Raw genomic sequence first — 24,990 nt, forward strand, 5'->3', positions numbered from 1 at the left:
TGGACTCAGCACAGTCACAGCTTGGAAACCTTGATGCCACTCATTCCCATGCCTTCAAAGGGAATTTCTGTGGTGGGCTCAAGCAAGCCAGTCAAGCAGGGGTTTGCCCTTCAGCAAACCAATAGCCAGCCAAACCATTACAACGGACACTTCAGACCACTAATGGGGGGCGCACATGGAGGGAAGATGCATTCAAGGGCTATGGTCACAAAAAGAGCTACGCATGCACATAAACCAAAAGGAAATGCTGGCAGTGATGCATGCAATCGAGGCCTTCAAGTTATTTCTACATCAAGGCCACCTGCTAATAAGGACAGACAACACTACAGTTATGTGGTACATAAAGAAGCAGGGAGGCACCCATTCCTACCCTCTTTGCAGACTGGCAATGAATCTATGGGAACTTTCTTTGACTCTCAATATACAACTTGCAATCCCAGTTTGTACCAGGAAGGGACAATATACTGGCGGACAGCTTAAGCAGAAACATCATGGATGCACACGAATGGATGCTGCACCCAGACATCTTCCAATCAGATAACACAATCATGGGGGAGACCGGACATAGACCTCTTTGCCTCCCCACACAATCATCAGCTGGAGAATTTCTGCTCAAGGACATACCACCCACAAGCATGGAAAGTGGACGCTCTCTCCTTCAGCTGGAGAACTCTAACAGTGTATGCATTCCCACCTCTTCCATTAATGACCAAGGTCTTACTGAAGATCAGGGCAGAGCAGCCAAGAGTGATTCTGATAGCTCCGGACTGGCCAAGACAGCACTGGTACCCATTGCTAAAGAGCATGTCACAGACAAAACCATGGCTTCTGCCACAATGGCCGCTTCTCCTGACACAGCACATTTACAAAACTCTGCATTCCAACCTGAAAACATTACAACTAGCTGCCTGGAAAATACCTTGACTCATCACCAGGATAAGCTATCCAAGAGAGTGAAGGATATCATCATGGAAGCTCGCAGGCCTTCCACAAGAAAGGCATACTCTGCAAAATGGGAAAGATTTCACACCTGGAGCACCTCAAAGGGCCTAGATGCAACAGTTATGAACATGGCACATATCCTGGAATATTTGGCAGAAATGCTCCACAATGGCCGGTCTTACTCTTCCATTAAAATTCATGCTTCAGCAATTTCAGCAGAGTACGATACTGATCCACCTGTCTTCTCTCATCCTCTGCTAAGACAGTTTCTAAGAGGAATTAAAAATATCAATCCTCCAAGGAAACCACCACTGCCTACTTGGGACCTTAACTTCATGTTGGAAAAACTAACACTGCCTCCCTTTGAACCAGCAGCATCTGCAGAAATACAGTTCCTCTCTTGGAATACTGCCTTCCTTCTGGCCATAACCTCAGCAAGAAGAGTATCTGAGTTACAGGCCCTCGTGGCAGTACAGTCATTTCTTATTTTTCATCAAGACAGAGTTTCATTGAGAACCAATCCTTCATTTATGCCAAAGGTGGTATCTAGAGTCTCATTAAACCAAGCTATTCACCTGCCTACCTTCTTTCCAAATCCACAAAACAAAGGGGAAAAGCTTCTGCACACCCTGGACATACACAGACAGTTGCGCTACTACTTGGACAGAACTAAAAATTGCAGAAAAACTGACCAGTTGTTTGTAGCATATGCTGCTGGTGCACAAGGAAAAGCAATTTCAAAACAGACCATTTCAAAATGGATAGGGAATTGCATTCGTTTCTGTTACTCCTTTCATGGAAAAACTGTGCCAGCTAACATTAGACCTCATTCGACCAGAGCCACAGCCACCTCCACAGCCTTCTTAAGAGGGGTGGCTACCAAGGACATTTTAGAAGCTGCTACACAGAGCTCCGTGCATACATTTTCCAAGCATTACAACTTACCTTTATATTCCAGATCTAGAGCAGGCTTTGCTACGGCAGTCCTGCAGGGCATTTTAGCTACACCATCCTTTACATAGATCCTCCACCCCCAGATTGGCTATGGTATTCTACCCATATGTGATGACTGCAGATGCATCCTTGAAGGACATAGTACAGTTTTGTACCTACCATAAATGTAGATGTCCGATAGGTATGCATCTGCAGTCAGGTTTACCCTCCCTCCTTCCCCTCTGTGGTATTTCTTGGGTACATTCCCCTCTCATAGCTAGCTGGGGATATCTATTATGGTGTATTTTGTTTTTATATATGTATATATATTTTAGTGCATGTTTGGAATTTATTGCATTTCTCCAAATTTAGCCTTCCTTAGAGGGCACCTGGCATCTGGGGCAAGAAAAACTGAGGAAGATGGTGTCGGCTGACGCTTTTATACCCCAGGCGCTCTGACGTCGGGGAGGGGGCGACTTCAGCCGACGCCGGACCCAGACTTTGGAATCCAGCCGACCGAAGGGCTGCCTGAGGCAGGACAACCCATATGTAATGACTGCAGATGCATACCTATCGGACATCTACATTTATGGTAGGTACAAAACTGTACTTTCTTTCTTATAGATCACTTGCAGTAGCTGTTCTCTCCCGTCATCCTCGTTTTGTTTTTGCTGTATTACCAGGGTGTGGATGTACATAGCCTTGTGTATATAGTTGCGCATGTTTTATTGCTTTTCTTTTTCTAGCTTTTTTTTTTTCTTTCGAGGCTTTAGTCTTCCTTCCTGAGACAAGAAAGCTCCAAAGCTTTTGGCACTCAAACTGCTTTATGTGGCTCTGCTCAAGGTCACTGGATGTGTCCTCTGTCAAGAATCTCAAGTGGTGGGCAAGTTGAGCCACAATGTGTTTAGCAGGCCATTTCTAATCCCTTCACCCACACCGGTACTGTGAGCTCCGGTTGTAGAACCCTTTAGACCTCTTGATGTTTCAGGGGATGTAGTCCTTCCTCAGAGCTGTATGTCAGTCAGAAGGAGGTTCATGTTATCAGGAAGGTATTTATCATGAAGGCAGGTCAGCTCAGAGATGCATGAGGGTTCATTTTCCAGTGAATTTCTTCTGTGGCTTTCAGTGCTGTGATAGCTGCTGTTTGGGAACAGCCACACACACTAAAATATTCCGTACCATTACGGTATGTCCAGGATGACATCGGCTCCCCCTCCTTGTTTTGTTTTCTCCGTTTTTTGTGTGTTTTGTATTGAAGAGTGAATTTATGGTGTTGGAGTGGTTTTTACAGTCTTGCTTATTCAGCTACACAGATCGACAGCATTCAGTCAGTGGCTGAAACTCTGGCACACTATCTTGACCATTATTTTTTGCTAGATATTTTGGTGAACCCTAGTGTCGCCACTGCAACAGTGTTGCAGTCTTCTGCAAGGCATCTTTGCCACTTGCAGCTAAAAGTGAGCATCCGAGATTTGGCTTACACTGCATAGTGCTTTATTAGGCCATGGTATATTGAGTCAGTATAGTCTTTCTGTTACTTGAAAATTTTCATGAGTGTACTTGTTACTGAGGAGGAGGTTGACTGCAGCTTTGTAAGCCGGATTTATACCCATTTCAACTTTGGATCTGACCTTTTTATCACAAAAAATCTGAGCAAAAGTGCCATCAAGAGGAATGTTACTGAGGCAGTTTAAAATGGGGTAAAATGAAGCCGTAAGATTACCTCCCATAGTAATGTAGTGAATTGCATAAGGAAATTATCTTTATTGCCATATTGCTTTTGTCTTCGCGTGTTTCAGTAGTTCACTTTTAGAAGATGTTCTTCATCTCACATTGCTGCAGTCCTTACACTTGGGCAGTCCGCTGTCCTCGGTCGGCCCGAATATCAAAGTATAAGGCTGACGTCGGTTAAGGCGCATTTGACTGACATCAGAACGTCAGGGTACAAATGCGCATGACCGACGTCATATCCTCAGTCTTTTTTGCCGCATGGTCCGATGCAGAAGCAGCGTTGCAAGTGCCGTTCGGCGTTCTGAAATTTTTCGAATTTGGAGTTTCAGACCGAGTCAAAGTTGGCCAAGTACCCCGTTGGGGAATATTTTAGTTTTTTCTTGCCTCAGTGGTTTACCGGATGTCAGAAAAAGTGAATAACTGTATTTCTTGTGGGAAACAGATACCGCATAGAGATTATCATACTTTGTGTATTCCTTGTTTAGGGCCTGAGCACGACGTGGTTGGGTGTCGCACTTGTGCTAGATTCAATAAGCGCACTATTAAGAGAAGGTTAGATTGTGCCAGGTTAGTCTTCGGGAAGCGGTGCAATTATAAAATGCCGTCGGATGCTCCGGCCCACTTCTTCAAGAAGCGCAAGGACAAAGCAGCTAAGCCTAGGCTAGAAGAGCCGTCCGTGCAGACGCCGGTTCTTTAGAGGTGTCTGTGGAGCCGGTGGTTCCGCCGGAGGTTTCTCTGGAGTCCCAGGGAGAGACTTTGTTATTGCAGGATGTGGCCTCTCAGGAGGCAGGTCAGGCTGAAGGGGCTTCTCAGGTTACTGTACTCCCCTCCCTTCCTAGGGTGGTTAGGCCCTCTCCTTCTGTTTCCAAGGCTTCTCCCAGAGGCAGGCCAGGTGTAGCTTCAGTTGGTGTCACCCCTAGTTCTTCAGGATCTGTGCCCAAGAAGCATATGCTTAAAATGGCAGAAGATTTGATTACTTTGATTAGAGGTTCTTTTCCCCCTCCTGATAAGAGACCTAGGGTGGAACCTGAGCTAGGGAGTTTTGAGCAGGCTTCGGATGTTTCAGAGTCTTCGGCTGAAGACTTGCAGGAGTATTCTCCTTATTCTGATTCTGATGTGGATGATTCTTCTCCTTCTGCTTCTCCTCCTGAGGATTTTTCTTTTTCAGAGACTCTTCATTCCATGAGGGAGCATTTTAAGTGGGAAGGTCAGGACTTCTCTGATTCCAGGAAAAGGCTTAGGGAATTTTTGCTTTTACCCCAGCATAGGCCTTTGGCTATACCTCCTGTTCTGGATGTTGTGGAAGATGTGTTTGCAGAGGCTTCTCTTAATCCTGATTCTTTGCCTCCTGCTCCTGTTAAACCGGATAGGTATTACAGGGTGCCTGAAGCTCATAAGTATCTTTTTAAGAGTCCTAGGGCAGACCCAGAAACTGTTAGTCAGGGGCCTAAGGGTGTTAAGGCTTCTGTTGTCAAAAATCCGGTTCCTCCAGATAAAGAGGCCAGGGCTTTGGATAGATGGGGAAAGAAAGTTTATACTTCTTCCACCCTAGCTATGAGGGCTTTGAATTGCCAGTTTCACATGTTGAAATACCAAAACTATCTTCTTTCTCAGTTGAAGTCTAAGGTAGATGCTCTGGCGGAAGGTATTGAGTGTAAAGAGTTACAAGGTTTAGTACATGTTTCTGAACAGGTGGGTAAGCATTCTTTGCAATGTGGTTTTGATGCTGTACAGGCCTCGTCTAGGGTGGCTGCCACTGGGTCAGTTCTTCGCAGGCACGCCTGGCTGAGGGATCAGAATTTATCTGACCATGTTAAGACAAGGATTTTGGATGCTCCTTTACAATCTGATGTGTTGTTTGGTTCTCCTGTTGAGGCAGTCTTAAAGAAAATGGAAGACAAGGCTAAGTCTATGCAGACTGTTAAAGATTTTTTGCAGGTTCAGCCTCCAAGTTTAGTAGAAATTGGCCTACCAAGGGGTGGACGTATCCTTCTTATGATTCCCAGTCTAGGGGTAGATCTAGACGTGGTAGGGGCAGAGCTCAGGGCTCTTTCAGGCCTAGAACAGGGAGTTCACCTGCACAGTCTTCGGGTGAGGGCAGGGGTCAGTCCTTTCGTAAACAGACCCAATGACCTACCTTTTCAGCTGCCAGAGCCTTCTCGTCTGGCAGCACCTTTGGGAGGAAGGTTGGCACTTTTCAAGGAAAATTGGAGTTTAATTACCCAAGACAGATGGGTATTGGATATCATACACCACAGTTACAGGTTTTATTTCCATACCTTGCCTCCTTTCAAAGGCATGCCAGACGTTCCTCCTCAGCAAAGAATAGAGGCTCACAAACAAATTTCTCTGTTACTTCAAATAGGGGCCATACAGCCGGTCCCTATGCCAGAAGTGGGCCTAGGATTTTATTCTCGCCTGTTCCTAGTACCAAAGAAAGGGAACACGTGGAGACCAATTTTGGATTTATCTATCCTCAACACTTATCTGGACATTCCCAAGTTCAAAATGTTGATGTTACAACAGCTTTTCCCTCTGCTGGGCAAAGATCATTGGATGGTAACTTTGGATCTCAAGGAGGCTTACCTTCATGTTCCTATCAGACTGAGTTGCAGGAAGTATCTGCGTTTTCGGGCTGGGACTTCTCATTATCAGTTCTTTGCATTGCCCTTTGGCTTATCTACTGCGCCCAGAGTGTTCACGAAAGTTCTGGCTCCAGTGATAGCTTTCCTCAGGCTAAAAGGAATACAGATCTATCCTTATTCGGACGATTGCCTGATTCTGGCTCAAGGAAGGGACGAGCTTCTTCATCATTTGGAATATGTGATAGCAGTGCTAAGATGCCTGGGGTATTCTGTGAACGAAATAAAGTCCAGTCTAGTACCCTCTCAGGACATGTGCTTTCTGGGTGTGAGACTGAATACAGCATCCCAGATGGCCTTTTTGACCCCGGACAAACAAAAGAATCTTTCCCTTTACTTTCATCATTTGTCTCATCAGTCCAGGCTGACTGCAAGGACAGTCCTTCAAGCCTTGGGGTTCATGGCATCTTGTATTCTGGTGCTTCCCAATGCCAAACTGCATATGAGGAAGCTGCAATGGTATCTCAAAAATGTATGGACACAGCACTGCCAGGATCTGGACACTGTCATTCAAATAATACCTTGCATTCAAAAGGAATTGTTGTGGTGGGCTCAGGAATGTCACCTAAACAAGGGACTCTCTGTGACCCGGCCAGAGGCGAGTCAGATTCTAACGACAGATGCCTCAGACAAAGCTTGGGGAGCTCATCTGAATGGAAAGTGGATACAAGACAAGTGGCCTGCCAGACTACAACATCTACATATCAACTTGAAGGAGATGTTAGCAGTCCAGTTTGCATTAATAGCTTTCAAGGATTTACTTCTTCCAGGGCAGGTGTTGATTCTAACAGACAACACAACTGTCATGTGGTACATCAACAAGCAAGGGGGAACACATTCTTATCCTCTATGCAGGCAAGCAATGATTTTGTGGGAGACTGCTCTCAGTTTACAGCTAAATCTTCAGGCAAGGTTTCTGCCAGGAGCACAGAACTCCTTAGCAGATGTGTTGAGCAGATGAATTATGGATCCCCACGAGTTGAAATTGGATCCTCATGTATTTCAGAAATTGACAGTGTCCTGGGGAACTCCAGACATAGATCTGTTCGCTTCTCCACTAAACCACCAGCTGCCACAGTTTTGCACGAAAAGGTTTCATCCCACAGCTTGGAAAATGGATGCTCTTTCTTTCAATTGGAGCAATCTTCATGTGTATGCCTTTCCACCTCTGCCTCTCCTCCCAAAGGTACTACTAAAGGCCAGACAGGACAAGCCAAGGATGATTTTGATAGCTCCAGATTGGCCTCGACAGCATTGGTACCCATTGCTGAGAAGTCTGGTACGGGAGCCTCCATGGCCTTTGCCTTCGATTCCACACCTGTTGTCTCAGGAGGACAGTCATTTGCTCAATGTCAAGCTTCACTCTCTTCACCTAACAGCCTGGCATATTCTGTTTTGAACCATAGTGGGTCTCAACTTCCACAGCAAGTTCTGAATGTTATTTTGGAAGCTAGAAGGTCTAGTCAAGGAAAGTGTACGCAGATAAATGGAAGAGATTTTTATTTTGGAGTGCAGCAAAGGATTTTGATGTTTCTGAGCCTAATTTAAGTGTGGCTCTTCAATATCTTACTGAGTTACTGGACAAAGGTTTGTCCTTCTCTTCTATTAAGGTTCATGCTGCAGCAATTTCGGCTCACTATGTAACCCACCATTGTTTTCTCATCCTTTGTTCAAGCAATTTCTTAGAGGGGCAAAGAATATAAGACCCCCACGTAGAGCTCCTACTCCTGCTTGGGATCTCAATTTTGTGTTGGAGAAACTCACTCTACAACCTTTTGAGCCTGCAGCTACTACCGAATTGAAATATTTATCATGGAAGACTGCTTTTTTGTTGGCCATTACCTCTGCAAGAAGGGTTTCTGAATTGCAGGCCCTTATGGCGGTTGAGCCTTTCTTAATTTTCCATAAGGATAGGGTATCTTTCATACTAATCCTTCCTTTATGCCTAAAGTGGTTTCTAGTGTGGCTTTAAACCAAACTGTTCATTTGCCTACTTTTTATGCAAATCCCCAAAATAAAGGGGAAAAGATTTTGCACACTTTAGATGTACACAGGCAGTTGCGATATTATTTGGACAGAACTAAAGGGTTCAGGCAGTCTCAGCAGTTATTTGTTTCTTTCGCTTTGAGTTCTCAGGGCAAGCCTGTGTCAAAACAAACTATTTCTAAGTGGATTGGGTTTTGCATTGCTTTCTGTTATTCCCATCATGGCAAGGAGATTCCAGCTGGGATTAGGCCTCATTCCACTAGGGCTACTGCCACTTGACAGCTTTTTTAAGGGGGGTGGCAACTAAGGATATTTTGGAGGCAGCTACTTGGAGTTCAGTGCATACCTTCTCTAGGCATTATCACCTTCCACTTTACTCTAAATCTAGGGCTGGTTTTGCCACTGCTATTTTGCAGGGCATTTTGGCAGCTCCTGCTTCTTTATAGTTTTGCCATCCTCCCTTACCTCTGCTTTGGGATTCTACCCAAGTGTAAGGACTGCAGCAATGTGAGATGAAGAACATAGTACAGTTTTGTACCTACCATAAATGTAGATGTTCGAAGATCCACATTGCTGCAGTCCAATTTACCCTCCCTCCTTCCCCTCTGTGGTTAGAGGCGGTTGTGTGGGTTGGGTTGTCAATATGGTGTATATTGTATGTATTGTACAGATTATTAGTGCAAGGGTGGTTGGTTGGTTGTTTGCTGTCTTTTGGTTTTGACCTTTCTTTTTAGGGTCTTCTGACATCTGGGGCAAGAAAAGACTGAGGATATGACGTCGGTCATGCGCATTTGTACCCTGACGTTCTGATGTCAGTCAAATGCGCCTTGACCGACGTCAGCCTTATACTTTGATATTCGGGCCAACCGAGGACAGCGGACTGCCCAAGTGTAAGGACTTCAGCAATGTGGATCTTCGAACATCTACATTTATGGTAGGTACAAAACTGTACTTTTCTCATGGAGTAGTTGAACATGGCATGTACCAGGGCTAGGTTCAGTCTTGCTCTACCTTTTGTCAGTATAGAAGTTGTCCTGTAAAGACAGGCATTAGACTTTACTCTGGATGGTACTTTTGAGTAATTTTACTGGCAGTGTGTCACTACACAGGTAGGAAAACCCTATAAGTAGAAACTTACTTTCCAAATTACATCTGCACAGATCTACCAAATACAAGCCTTTCACTTCTCTCCAAGTAGTTGTGATAAAAATACTTTTCAGTACTCCTTTTTTTTAATGTCATTGTTAGTCATTCTAGATATCCATTTTCTTCGTGTACGTTTCCATTTTCTTAAAAGTTGCGCCTATTTTCAGATGGCAATACTGATGTATTTGAAACAAGTCATTGTTTCCTTAATTTCTTTTCTATCGCAGCTGTATCCTGTTTTTTTTCTGCTATAATATTTTAGCATCTGTGTGTTATGCTTCAGACTTATTTTTTTTTAATCTTCACTCTACTTTCTTGTAATATTAGTCACATTTTCTGAAAATTACAGGATGTTCTGCTTTTATCCAGTCTGTACAAGTGACATTTTTTTGCCTTCATTTTTATGTTAGTTGTACCAGTACAGTGATCACCTGTGTTCTTTTTTGTTTCTTGTACCAATGGGCTGCAAGTTTACATGAAAAGTATATATACATTTCATTGCAGTACCATTTATGTGGATTTCTCTCTAAAGATCCCCTTCATGTACGTTTTTTAACTTATCTGTTCTGTTGCTGTGACTTCATTTTTGGTTTAATATACAGCTTTTTCTGTTGTGCATTAATTGCTGTATCCTTATTCTCCAACTGCCCATCTCAAAATTCTTTATAGTTGTCTCTCTTACATTGTTGTATAGAGTTTACTAACATTGTATCAATGCCAAGATTGCGTTTTTTTTTTTTTTTTTAACAGTTCTATACATAACCTTGTCCCTTCTTTTTTGCACCCCCTTTATTTACATTGTATCTAGAAACACCTGTCTTGTCTCGTGCTGTAATTCTTCAGGGTCTGATAAATGTATGTTAATTGTAACCGCAGTAAGTGTTAAGTACTTTGTGTACTAAGGAGATGCAATGGTTTATGTTTGAATATAGCTTTCTAAGATTACTCGGTCACCTTCCATCCCTATGATAATGGCAACACACTCAACATAACAAAGGCCTACGGGACCTTTTGCTGTTGCATGGCTTCAGGTATTGTGTGTTGGTTGGTCTCACCTTCTCAAGTATTTGCTGAAGAACCAAGCATTGAAAAGAACCACCAGTGGTCAATGTTTTGTCTGCTGCTGAAGTCCAGTCTCTACTGAGCATCTGGTTTTGTATTGCTTTTCCTGTTGTATTGAGCTTATTAAAACAAGGTGGCATTTTGTTCAGCTTTTCCATTTAGTGACTTGCAAACATGATCTTTTCCAGTACCTAATGTGTTCCTCCCTCACCCTCAGGATAATGGGCAATGTGAGAGTGTTCAATCTCGCCGTTTGTTCTTACACCTGGGTTCGGAGCCGATCCTCGGCTCCGTGTCGGCCGCTTGGCAAAGCTCTGCATCGAGAAGAAGCTCGAGACCAACCTATCTCCCACAATTCCCCTCTGCCTTTACCCCAGATCTAGTTTGCCGCTGCAACGTTCGCATCATTTTTGATGAGCTCGGACCACCTGACAGATAAGATTACTTTTATCTAACATTTTTAGATAATTGTTCTTCTAGTTTACCTTTAAGTTTTGTGTGTGTGTGTGTGTGTGTGTGTGTGTGTGTGTGTGTGTGTGTGTGTGTGTGTGTGTGTGTGTGTAGTGAGTCGAGGGCTTTCTTCGAGTACGTATATATTTTTTTATATATATATAATAAGTTAGTTCCCTCGGGGCCTACCCCACCCTCTAAACTTATAAGACTTATAGAACTTATATAAGTTATAAAACTACTACTGGATTTGACAAACTACCGGATTTGACTGAATTTACTGGCTTTGACATTATTGTTGGCTGTTACTGTCTGTTCAAGACTGTGTGCTGTATAGTCTTACTGGATTTGACTTTTATTGTTATGTCTGAGAAAGCTAAGTCAGGCTTCAAACGGTGCCAATGTGGACAGAAAATGTCTGTCACAGACAACCATAGTTCCTGCGTCTACTGTCTTGGCCCTCTCCATCTGCAAGAAGACTGCTCCATTTGTCATTCTTTCAGTGGAAGGGTCATGACAGATAGGCGCAGGAAACTCATGGATAGAGGCCTTTTGAAGCCTGCATTCCAAGAGGCTCTGGATGCATCTGACCAGACCTCTGAATCCTCGAAGGAATCGAAGACGTCAGAGCCCATGTCATCGGCTCCGAGCTCTTCATTTAAAGTTCGCTCACCGGTTCCACAGACCTCGGGGCAGAGTGTTGAACTTTTGTCTGTTACTGAGCCTCGAGTCTTGGAAACGGTGACGGAGCTTCCCCCTCCTGTGCTCTTGAGGTCGGCTCCGTCTTCGATTCCTTCGATGCGTTCTTCTAGGCCCCTCTCCGACGCCGATGTAGACCGCGTGGTACAGAAATTAATGGAGAATACGGCCTTGTCCAAACTCATCTCAGTCTCTTCCCAGTTGGTGTCGAGACTCGAAGGCCTTCCCTTATCTCCATCTGTTCCTCCTCCGAGACCTGTTCAGTCTTCGGAGCCGGGAGAGGCTGATCTGATTATCGTGGAGCCCTTGGTGCCGGAACCGTCCTCTCGGTTGGCACCGTTCACCTCGACTCAGACGGACCCATTACCGGAATCGCGGAGCCGACGATCCATCCTTGGTTCGGGGACAGAGAGTCTGACCGATGTTTCGGTTCCGACTCTCCCTCTCGGTGCTTCGGCTCGGATAGACTCTGCTCCGTCCTCTGGGTCGATGCCCTCGGTCCCAGTCTCTGGGATCCCTCCGCTTTCTTCGGATCCGAGGGATTCCTCGACTCGGGACCCGGGGGCCTTCGACCTCATGAGGAAGGTGTTGTCGACTCAGACAACCACTTCAGCAGAAACAGCTTCTCCTTCCCATAAGGGTCCGTTATCCTCCTCTGCACCCACGGCTACGTCAAAGCGTCGAGCACCGGTGTCTCAGCCGCCCCCAGAGGGAGCCCCCTCTTCCTCGGAGGCTTCATCGGATGCCCCCCCCGAGGAAGTTCCGAGGAAAAGGTTGTGTAAGAGGAGACACTTGGATTCTCCACAAGAATCCTTGACATCGGACACTGACTTAGATGAGTCAGAAGGGTCCCCGAAATCACCCTCGGAGGATGTCTCCTTTTCTGACATCCTGGAGATCCTAAAACAGAGAGGTGATTGGCAAGCCCTACCCCCTTCTGAGGATGAGTCAGTCTTGCTGAAGGCATTCGGTGCTCACCCTTCCTCCTCCTGGGTCACTCCGCCCTTCGATGAGTTGATGGAACTGATTGCTCGAAGGGCGTGGGAGACACCTGACACAGTGGAGCCAGTCCCTAGAGAGCCTAATAAATATATTACTGCCCCTCAAGACAAGGCTTGTCTCACAAAAGGAGTTCCAGTGGACGCTATGGTGGTGGCAGCGGCCACTAAAAAGGAGATGCCTGAATCTTCCTCATCTGTCCATCCGCCTAACAGAGATTCTAGGACTATGGACAGGTATGGGAAGCGCATTTTTAGTTCAGCGGCTTTTTCCATGCGATCGCTGAACTATTTGACCCATTTCACACGGTTACAGAGGGATCTAATCAAAGAGTTGGGAGATACCCTCCAGGGTGCTACAGATGTTGCTGTCTCAGAGAAAGTTACAGCACAACTCAATACCCTTACATCTATTGTGAACTCGTCCATGAGGCTCATTTCATATGCAGCCGAAGGATCGAGTAGGGCTGCGGCTTCAGCGATTGCTCTTCGTAGACAATCCTGGATGCGCTTATGTTCCTTTGCGGAAGCCTTCAAGTCTTCCTTTACTAACGCCCCATTTGACGGTGCCACTCTCTTTGGCCCAAAAGTAAAGGAGACCCTTACCCGGTGTGAGCAAGAGGGAAAGACTCTGTCTGCTGTCGGAGTCCGTTTTTCCACCCCATCCAGACCGTACCCCAAAGGGCAACGTGGTGGAAAAATGTGGTTTTGAAAACCCCAAGGCTCTTTCCCAGGCACACAGGGTGATGCCCCCTCTAGAGGCAGAGGGGGGGGCAGAGGTGGAAGACGTCGCCCTGGCGGCAGAGGGGGTCCGCAAAACCAAGGTGACAGGGAATACACTCCCCGGGAAACCTTTCCAGCACTCCTGAGAGGAGGCCCGATTGTCCTGCTCTGGAGGCAGTCGGGGGTCGCTTAGCTTTATACCCTCACGCCTGGCAAAGTCTTACATCAGACAATTGGGTAAAAAGCATTGTTACCAGAGGTTACAGAATTCCGTTCCTATTACCCCCTTTTCCGCAGAAAAGACTCCCAGATGTACCGCCCCATCTGCGAGACCCTGCAGCTATAGAAATTTCAAAGCTGCAAGAAAAGTCATCCAACCAGTCCCGACGGACCAAAGAGGATTCGGAACTTACTCAAGGTTCTTTTTAGTTCCAAAAGACAGGGGACTGGAGGCCAATTCTGGACCTAAGCAAACTCAATACCATCGTCAAGAAAGAAAAGTTCCGGATGGTCACGCTTCAATCGATCCTTCCATTCTTACAGAAGGACGACTGGATGTGCTCAGTAGATCTAAAGGACGCGTACTACCACATCAAAATGGCCAGGGCGTCCAGGGATCACTTGCGCTTCTGGCTGGGAGCCGGTCACTTTCAGTTTCGAGCCCTGCCCTTTGGTCTGACCTCAGCCCCCAGGGTTTTCACCAAATGTATGGCAGTGGTAGCGTCTCACTTGAGACGCCTAGGATTCCAGGTGTTTCCGTATCTGGACGACTGGCTCCTTACTGCCACCACCGAGCGTCGACTGATTCAGGCCAGGGATTACACACTAGAACTCTGTGTTCATCTCGGAATTTCCGTAAATTTCGAAAAATCTGTATTACAGCCATCACAGCATATCTCATTCATAGGAGCAGAATTGGATACGCGTTGCTTAATTCTAAGGCTTCCTCCAGAAAGAATAGCCTCTCTACAAAATCATATATCTCTTCTCCTGTTGTCCAAAAAATCCCCAGCAAAACTGGTTCTGAAAGTTTTGGGTCTCATGGCAGCTTCCCTCATTGCGATACCCTTGGGAAGACTGCACCATGAGAGTTCTTCAATGGCTGCTATTTGCACAATGGTCGTTCCAACAGTTACCCCTGACACACGAAATTCACATCACGAACATCTGCAAATCGCACCTGTCTTGGTGGCTTCAGACTTGCAATCTCTCCGGCGGCCGACCATTTGTGACCACGGACGCTTCCCTGATAGGGTGGGGGGGCATCTTTCAGGGACAGACAGTCCAAGGCGAATGGACCAAATTGGAGTACAATCTGCACATCAGTGTTCTAGAGATGAGGGCAGTGTTTCTAGCGTTGCAACACTTTTCTCCCCTTCTACCTCTAGGGACCATTGCAGTTCAGTCGGACAACATGTCCGTAGTCTGGTACATAAACAAGGGGGAACCAAGTCTTATCAACTATGCAGAGAGGCCATGAGAATTTGGCAATGGGCAGAGTCCACGGGTCGCTTTCTGATAGCAACGCATATCCCAGGGTTATCCAACGTCATAGCGGACAGGTTGAGCAGAGCCATCCTGTTACCTCACGAGTGGTCCCTCAAACGAACAATTGCGGACAAGATATTTCGCAAGTGGGGCCAGCCTTGCTGCGATCTGTTTGCGTCTCCAATGAACGCCAAATGCAGAAGCTACTTTGCCCTATTACCCCCTCCAGGGGAAGTCCCCAGGGACGCTCTGATTCACGATTGGCCCCCGGGCCTCCTGTACGCCTTCCCTCCTATACCTCTGATTGCAAAATTTCTACAGAAAGCCAACAACCTGGAGAGGACAATAATCCTCATTGCCCCATTCTGGCCTCGTCAAATTTGGGTTTCTTTTTCTTCAAGCACACCAAATTCGGGAACCCTGGAACCTGGACCCGGAGCCGGATCTACTGACCCACTCGTCAGGGGCTCCCCACCCGTCGCTTCTCTCCCTCAGACTAGCAGCTTGGCTGCTCCGCTTCCCTTCTTAGCCAGGTCAGATCTTCTTTCCCCTGCGGTTCAAAATATTCTAGTGGCTTCTCATAAGGCTTCCACTACAAAAATTCACACTAGTAAGTGGAAGCGTTTTGTACACTGGGCAACTACACAACATTTGGATCCCGTAATAGCCCCACTGAACAGAGTCTTGGAGTTTCTATCCGTACTATTTCACCAAGGAGCTTCTCCTGCCACTTGAGGGTTCAATTGGCTGCCATTTCAAACTTTCATGTGGGAGAAAATGGGGCGCCTATTATGGCTCATAGATTTTGTAAGGCCTTTCTAAAAGGGTCTTTCCATATCAGGCCACCAGTCAGGGTTCCTACATCACCATGGAATTTGAACCTTCTATTATCACAGCTAATGCTACCACCCTTTGAACCAGCCTCTTCCTGTTCTTTGAAGTTTTTGTCATGGAAAACCCTCTTTCTGGTAGCTGTCACATCAGCCAGACGGGTATCGGAACTTCAAGCTTTTTCCGTTAAACACCCATATTTGATCTTTCACCCTGATAGGGTATCTCTTCGCACTAATCCATCCTTTCTTCCCAAAGTTTGCTCCGTCAATAACATTAATCAGTCCATTGAGCTCCCCACATTTTTCAAGAACCATTCCAATAAGTTGGAATATATGTTACACAAGTTGGATGTTCATAGACAACTTGGGTTTTACTTGGATAGAACAAAGGATCACAGAAAAACAGATCAGCTCTTTAGCCTTTGCGGACAGCAGAAAGGGCATGGCAGTTACGAAACGAACCCTTTCCAAATGGCTATCTGATTGTATTATTTTTCTTTATACTGCTTCTGAGCAGAACTTACCTGTCAAGCCCAAAGGACATTCTACTAGATCAATATCTACATCCCTGACTCATGCGGCCTGCCTACCATTGGACACTATTTGTGCGGCTGCCACTTGGTCTAAACCACATACATTCATTACTCATTACAAAGTGGATAGGGTTTCCAGGGACAGGGCAACCTTTGGTTCCACTGTGCTCAGGAACGTTCTTCCGTGAGTTTCTCAGGATCACGGAGCTAGGGACGCTACCCAGGTGTAAGAACAAACGGCGAGATTAAACACTCTCACATATAGAAGTTATGTCCTTACCATAACGTTCCATGTGGAGTGTTCATCTCGCCTTTGTTCTTAATTCCCACCCTCCCACCCTTAGGAAGAACGTCCAGTTTAGGTGTCTGGTTTGGTTCTCCCGCTTCTGTTTCTCTCAGTTGTTACGGCTGTTTTTCAGCTATGCCTTAGCATGTATGTTCACTCCCGTTGGGTTCTGGTTTGTTTGCAAACTAGATCTGAGGTAAGGGCAGAGGGGAATTGTGGGAGATAGGTTGGTCTCGAGCTTCTTCTCGATGCAGAGCTTTGCCAAGCGGCCGACACGGAGCCGAGGATCGGCTCCGAACCCAGGTGTAAGAACAAAGGCGAGATGAACACTCCACATGGAACGTATGGTAAGGACATAACTTCTATTTTCTCCCTTTCCAGCAGGTTGGAAGTTCCAGCAGACCACCTGACTGGTGTAAACATCCTGAGCAATAGGAGCCTCAGAAGGGGACTACTAGAGAATCTATCAGAACTGCACCTCACTCCAATTCCCTTAGACCTGACTGTTTTTTTTTTTTTTTTTTTTTTGAGTAAAGGGAAGGCAGATAGGGCACTGCCTGATGTGCTTCACTCATGCACGCACTCACATCTTTATGCAGGATTTGGCAACCACAAATACACTTGCCCTTTCTGACCGACATAAGCTGCTTTAGTGAATGGGTAATTAGCAGTACTACATTAGTTGTAAAGAGCTTTCTGTCTCAAAATGTATGTCTTGCAGTTATTTACTCTGTCTTTAGTATGATTTGTTTCCCCCCCACACACAGTGTTTACTGTTGTTTTTCATTCTTGCAGATTAACCTTGTTCTGAGTGCACTTCTGTAGACTGCCATCTCGCCTGCTACTGAGGAGTATGCATCTGGAGATCAAGGTTGCCTTGAATTTTATTATCTCATACTTGTACAATAAGCTGCCTAGAAGACGAGCAGATCTGTTTGGCGAAGAATTAGAGAAGCTGCTAAAACAAAAATATGAAGGCCACTGGTATCCAGACAGACCTCTGAAAGGATCTGGCTATAGATGTATCCATATTGGAGAAATAGTTGATCCAATTGTTGAGGAAGCTGCCAAAAGAAGTGGATTGGACACTGATGATGTAAGAGCCAATGTTCCACCAGAACTGAGTGTGTGGATAGATCCTTTTGAGGTATCCTACCAGATAGGAGAGAAGGGGCCTATTAAAGTTTTGTATATGGATGATGTTGAAAATGCAGAACTGGATAGAGAGATCAAAAGCAGCTTTAACCCAGAGGCTCGAGTGTTTGTTCCTATCGGTAGCCAGAATAACTCCTTGTCAAATTCTCCATCTCCATGCTTTGGTCAGTCACCGAGCCCTACATTCATACCCCGATCTTCTCAGTCTCTTACATTTACCACTGCCAGCTTTGCTGCCACAAAGTTTGGTTCCACTAAGATGAAAAAAGGTGGCCAGCGTATAGTTAAATCCCCTACCAACAACTTGATGAAGCACAAAGGGCTTTCCTTGTCTCTGCATTCACTGAACTTCACAGGAAACCAGATGCCAGCATCTCAGCTGTCACCTAATGCAAAGGAGTTTGTTTACAGTGGCTCTCCAGGATTGTTCTATGAAAATGAGAACCAAAATTTATCTGGTCCAGCTCAGCTTAGCAGTACATTTGATATGCCTCAAGTCTTCAGCAGCAGCAGCCTGTTTGTGGAGAAAACACCATTCATGGAAGGGTTGAATTTCAATTTTAACAGTATGCAGTATCCCAGCCAGCCATTTCCGACTGTTGTACTGGCCAACTGACAGTGTTTGCCAACCATTTAAGGCCTGCAGCTACTGGAAAATGAAAACAAGCAGTCTTTCACATTTCTGTAGAATGCTGGTGAAGCACTTCCTTTGGATTGGGTGGGGTGGGGGGATTGGACTGACAGCTGCCTTTCATTGCTCTAAGAAGCCAACGTGTGCCCTAAATCAAAACCTTTTTATTTGTTTAATTTTGTCCATATATGGAAGCCCAAAACATTAAAAAAATTTGTATGAGTCTGATAAGTGTTCCCATCAAAACTTTGTAGACTTTTATAACATGTTAATAAACAATCTTGCATTGTATCTTTATTTGGATTTTTGAAACGGCACCAGTTTATATTTGAAGACATGCAGGCTGGCAGTTGTATACTGCAATGAGCTGATGGAAAGCAGTAGCTCCTTCACTCTGCATTAAACGTTACAAATCTTCTGATTATCCAATAGAGTTGCAAGTTTAATTGTGGACAGCTGAGCGCTGCTGTATATATATAAATATATGTAAATATATATATATATATATATATATATATATATATATATAGCAAGTTGACTTTATTTTGGTTACTAGTTTAGGAATATCCTAGGGCACACGTTTGAATTACATCACTTTGGGGGCTCCTGGCTGTATGCCAGCGTTTGACTTGTATTGAAAACGCGACTCAAAGTGCAGTAGATGAGGAGGCTTCCTAAATTACTTGGTAGTGTTGGGTTATTTCTGGGGCCGTAGATTTATTTTTCTGTATAGAGATCTTAAAAGGGTCTGTGCAGAATTGTTACTGTTTAATTCTGGAGTACTTTTGCAGTACTTGTGTCAAAGTGACTTTCAGAAGGTATCTAGATAGTATTTAGGATCTGGGGGAGCTCCCCCATGCTCTCAAGTCTATGGTATCTTGTTTTGGGTTTTCTTATCCTTTCTATCTGGGGGAGCTGATCATTTCAGGCATTGACTCTTGAAGTGTTCTCCTCCTGGCACTGAGTGCCAGTGCTGAAACTTGTTGCAAGGAGGCTTGGGAAAGCCCTTGCTGATTCTAATAGCTTTTAGAGCTGCAGTATTGCACTTTGTTGGTTCTCCCAGAAGCCACCCCCTTCCAGCTTTTCCTTTCCAAAATGAAAGTTTGGTTACTTGAATGTCACATTGTGCCCTGTTACTTGAATGTCACATTGTGCCCTCTTTTTTGTATGAAATGTATACCAGTTTTGTCATCATTCAATTTTTTTAATTCAAGTTCTCAGGGTTTCTCCCATTTTTATTGCAGAAAAATATTTATTTTTGTTTGGTACAGTATAAAAGCTGCTTTGTTTTAATAAGAGCATAGGGGCCTGCACTTTATTGACCAAAATTCAATTTATCTCATTGTGTCTGTCTTTGGAGCCTGAGTTAACTAATGTTTGTAGGGATGGATGTAAGCAGTGTTCAAGAAAAACTGCTATAAAACTTAACAATGGCTGAAAGGGCATGAAATAGCGGCCACCACTACTGTAGTTGCTGGCACATTTGACTGTTTGCACACATTCTCTTGCTCCTTGCAAATTCATTAAAATTGTCAAGAATGCAGGTTAACACAATTGTTTTAAAACTGTGCTTAAACCCGTGGCCTGCAAGCTGTTTGTCAGAACAGAGATGTTCTGTTTTCAGCAACTCCTTTTTTGTCTCAGTTTTACGGTTGCAATTTTTTTTTTTTTTTTTTTTTTTTTTTTACAGAATATTGTAATTTAAATTTTATATTGTGTATGCATTGTATTAACATTTTAGTAACATTTTGCCTAATAAAACTGCAATTAACAGCATACAGAGAAGCATGATGCACTTGGGAGTGTTTGATCTGTACACATCACTGCAATTCATTGCATTCAGGATGTGCTGCAGTAAAGTGTTTGCCACTTTTGCAACTGCTGCATTGAGTAGCAGAAATGAGCCAAAAGTGGACCACTTTACCTGGAATTTACTAAGGTTTGAACACTGAGTTCCTGAACTCTGATTTGCTATGTCCGTGTTCTGTTTTTGTTCCCTTTAATTTGTGATTTGCACAGCAATTGTGCCATATGAGAAGCAACGTTTTTTATTTTGCTCTGAGACGCCTCTTGTTTGGAGGATTCTCATAAAATGTCAATCTTAACATACAAGAGTTTATGATAAACACTTGGCTGTTATTTTCTGAACCTTTTGGTCTGTTGAAGATGCTTATTAGTGCAACCTGAGTCTCTTGAACAGCTTGTACAATACTGGTTTGCTTTTCTTATGCATGCAACATGTTCTTAAGTGCCTTCTGTTTCATATGTTGATGTTCCTCTGTCAGCAGAGGATTTGAATTACTAGCATTTAAGAATGCAAGAAAAAGCTATACTCTTTGTAGCTGCACATGGTTTTATTTAAACTCCATTATTTTGTTTAGTGCATCTGACGTGTATGATCCTGATCAGCCCTGATAGTGAAAACTTCACTAGTACTGCCAGGTTTTTGATTAATACTGGATACAAAATTGAAGTACTGCTATTTTGGAGTGTGTGTGTGTGTGTGTGTGTGTGTGTGTGTGTGTGTGTGTGTGTGTGTGTGTGTGTGTGTGTGTGTGTGTGTGTGTGTGTGTGTGTGTGTGTGTGTGTGTGTGTGTGTGTGTCACTTAATATGATACAGAAGGCATTACTGAAAAAAACTGATGTTGGAAACTAACATCTGCAGTAATTGTATGCAGTATGCAACCGATTTTATTTTGCACATTCTGTATCCACTGTATATGTCAGCTGATCTTGGCAGAAACCAAACACTTGATATTAATACAAACCATGTATATTTTTGAAGAAGAATGTCTAACAATACAAGCCAGTAAATACAGTCCAGTTATTGAATGGTAACAGTTTTAACAACCAAAATGACTTGCAGGGTGACTATAAATATTTCTTTGTGCACTGTCTTACTAAGCTACTAAACTTTTCTTACATTTAAGTGCCACGCAGGTGCATTTGATCTAGTTGGCTATATTTTCACTGTTAAATGAAAAAAAACATCTGAAAATAGCATACTTCATTCACACAGCATGGCTCAAGAAGGTTTGAGGTGAAGGTGTGTGTGTGTGTGTGTGTGTGTGTGTGTGTGTGTGTGTGTGTGTGTGTGTGTGTGTGTGTGTGTGTGTGTGTGTGTGTAAACTGGTAGAAGGTGAATGTTGTGGAGAAATGAGAACAGTGTCAACTATTTCAGGTATTTTGGAAGCAAGCAGAAATGCAACATGGCCAAGACTTCCCTTGTTTGTCTGATCCCATTAATCTTTATCAGAAATTTGAAAAGAGAAAAAAATGTGAGTCTGTAGCTGTTAATGATCCCCCAAAAATTGGGGAATGTGATTTGGCAAGTAGTTTACAGATTGTGTATGCATTTTATACAAATGCATATTGTTGCCCATCAGAAACATTGCTGTGCATTAGTAGCACCCCAGTTAACCAATAGTAGAAGAGTATAGTATTTAACAGTGAAAACATTGCTTCTGCAAATTTGGTAGTAAAAACCAAAAAATGCAGTGTGTGCTTATGAACGGGATTGTACTGTTTGCATTAGGGAAGAATTCAGTTGCAGACATTTTCTGTTGGAGTTGATTCAGAAGTACTAGAATGTGGGAGACCAAAATCATGAAGTGTTTGGGGCAGGAGTTTCAGTAAAACTGTCCTGAAACTTCATAGTTTGAAAATGCTATAAGTAGGTGACAAGTCTGTTGTAATTTAATGGCAGTCATTAAAAGTGCATTGTAAGTATGGGATTGAAATGAAGCACTGTTACATGGTGGTTGATAATGTGGTTAAAAAATTGTGATCACATTTACTTTTGAACTTTTAAAAGCATTTAGTAATAGTTGGTTGAGTTGTAAAGTTTGGAATCATGCCAACTTATTCTAGGCATGTTTTTACCTTATGCTTGCACTTTGTGATCACCTTGATTTCACTTGCTAGTAAAACATCCTATTTGTGTTTTTTAGTGAAGTTTCCTGTCTGAACTGTAGCTCAAACACACTGTTTTCAAGTGATAGGGGTGATGGCACTGACTTTGCCAATTGGTAACTTGAACTTGCACGTGTAAGCAAATGTGAATCGTGGCAGTGCAGTAACTGGGTTTCAGCAAGGAGGTTAGATGGTATGTGGAACAGATGGTGAAAATGAGCAGCTTCCATTTTTTTATGTAAAACATTTGAGTTCTGGGTGAGATGTTAAGGTAGATGTCTGCTTTGCCTGAAACCTGGGAGGTCTATTTATAAGCTTGCTGCAATGGCATTGGATAATAGAAAATGCCCTCAACATTTTGTAGTGGGGGGAAAGTAAACTTAACTGTTTTAATCTAAATTGCCAGTATTTGAGTTTATTCTCTAGCGGGGAAATGGCATAAAATGCTTAGCTGCAGGTACATCTTGCTGGGAAAAGTAGATCACTAATATTTGTTTGGTGCTTGTCTTCTGTTGTATGTAATGACAACCTAAAAGGTTCCCAGTAACTGTAATCCTTATTTAACCATAAGCACTTGCAAAACAAAGTAGGAGGTGGCAGCGTAGGGTATTGCTTCACCGAGTGTTCTGTAGAATGTGTTGTATTAAGTGCGTTTCTTTTCATAGACATTTGACACTGCTTGATAATTCTTTTGTTTTTTTAAATTGGCACTAACCTACCTGGTTAAGTTTTAGTTTGGGGGTTTTTCTGTTTGTGTAGATAATTTGCTACATTTGTAAAATGTAAGAGGTATATAAATATATATGTATATATATATTTCTAACATACATTATTGTAATTTCTTTTCAGAATTTTCGTAAGAGTTATTTTTTCAAAAAAATCAAAAACCCCCTAGAGTTATTGACCAGTGTATAATCTTGTACAGAGAATGTTTAAAACTTGATGAAAAAGGAATTGTAAATGTTACTGAAAGAGAGGTATATTTTTGATTGATCTGGATCTCTTATTTACTGAAGGAGGATCTCCAGAGTTTTTGTATTGGAACGTTGTGCAATATTTTGATGGCAAGTTGTGCTTGGTTTGAAGATTGATCAAAACTGTACAGTTTCTACTGTTCCAAATTTTTTTAAGTTTGTATTAAAAGCATGATACAATATACCTGTTGTCTTGGTATTTTTTATTTTTGTACCTTGTTTTTTAAATGGGGATTGAAATAATGGTATGGTAGCTGCTTGGACTAAACTGTGGTGAGCCCTACTTTCTGAGTAGGACTGTGGAGAAACAGTCTGCCACATACACTACACAGTTGTAGTTTTGCATTATTCTGATTTTGAGTAATTTACCTAAAGAGCAGATTGAGTTAAGACAGCTAGACAGAGCTGCCAGAAGTTTTTAAAATGCACATACAATGCAGTAATGTGGCGTAAGACATTGGCAGCAGTATGCCGCATACATTGTACAGTTTGATATTGCGTATTTTGAATTTGCAGTATTGATCTAGTTTTGGGCTCTGTGTCTTAATCTATGTGGAAGAAAGCTCTTTTGCAGGAACTAATTTACAAAACTGATGCCACAGACATTGGGTTGCTTTGGCACATGGTACTTCTGCAAGTTGCAGGTCCTGTCCTCTTAATCCCCAGATTGCAGAGTTCTGGAAATTGGGGTCTGACAAGTGTTCCAGTCCAGATGTCCTTCATGGATGCATCTGCAGTCATAACAACTGGGTTGTCCTGTCGTCAGGCAGCCCTTCAGTCGGCCGGATTCCAAAGTCCGGGTCCAGCTTCGGCTGATGTCGCACTTCACCCGACGTCATCTCTGTTGGTCTTCGGGTATAAAGGCATCAGCCGACGCCATTTTCCTCAGTCTTTCTTGCCGCGTGGCGCCCGAAGCAGAAGCTGTTGGCAAGTGCCGGTCGGTCGGATCCAGAGATTACTTCTACCGAATACTACTTCGAAGACTTCTAAAGCTAAGTACCCCGTTGGGGACTCTTTCTTGCCTCAGCCGATGTCAGAAAAAGTTAATAATTGTTTAACCTGTGGGAAACAAATACCTCATAAAGATTTCCACTCTTATTGTCTGCCTTGTTTAGGCCCAGCCCACGACGTAGCAGCCTGTTCGGCCTGTGCTTCTTTCAACCGACGAACGCTTAGGCGTCGGTCGGAGTTTGCTGAACAGTTTTTCGGTTCTGATTTTGCGTACATTATGCCGTCGGATCCTCCGACTGCCCAATCTGCCAAAAAACGCAAAGATAAAGACCGACACTCGCGGTCCGCGGTTTCGGCCGAAACCATGGTAAAGCAAACCGCGAGTGTCTCTGTTTCGGCCGAAACCGAGAAAACTGATCAAAGTACAGCTGAATCTATCTCTACAACTGAGGCCCCTGCTACCACTCTTGAAACGGCCTCAGAAATTTTATCCACTATGGTGGTTGCCACTGACTTATTAGACACCATTCCCTTGGATGTCTCTACCCCAGCACGTGGTGCTGCTAGGCCTCCAGCAGCCATGTCCATTAAGGCCTTCGCCAGGGCTAAAGCAGCAAAGACTACTAAAACAGTGCCTGTTAAACCCCTACAACCAGGCCCTCCTCTAGTTCTCAAATGCTTACTCTGGCAGAAGATTTAATTTCATTAATTAGAGGATCTCAATCTCACCCTGACAGGGCCTCTCAGCCCCCAGAGAAGAGACCTAGGGCAGAGCCCCCTGAGCCAGTGTCCTCTGAGTCTGCCGATGAATCAGACATAACTGATCAGCCAGAGGCTCCTTTCTCCAATTTTGAAGACTCTGATGCTGAAGAATCCATCCCAGCTGCTTCCCCACCAGAAGAATTCTCCTTTGGG

General features: G+C 43.9%; 1 protein-coding gene across 1 annotated transcript in view; it reads left to right on the plus strand.

The window, feature by feature from the left end:
• Nucleotides 1-23,306, plus strand: part of TOB2 (transducer of ERBB2, 2) — a 159,665-nt gene extending 136,359 nt beyond the window's left edge. The window contains exon 2 of the mRNA XM_044075724.1: nt 17,248-23,306. Coding sequence (XP_043931659.1) covers nt 17,306-18,223 — 918 coding nt within the window. The 5' untranslated portion in view covers nt 17,248-17,305 and the 3' untranslated portion in view covers nt 18,224-23,306. The remainder of the gene's footprint in view (nt 1-17,247) is intronic.
• The last annotated feature ends 1,684 nt before the right edge of the window (nt 23,307-24,990 follow it).

Source organism: Protopterus annectens, chromosome 1.part1 (assembly GCF_019279795.1).
Source record: "Protopterus annectens isolate FY-2018-M chromosome 1.part1, PAN1.0, whole genome shotgun sequence".
Taxonomy (NCBI): domain Eukaryota; kingdom Metazoa; phylum Chordata; order Ceratodontiformes; family Protopteridae; genus Protopterus; species Protopterus annectens.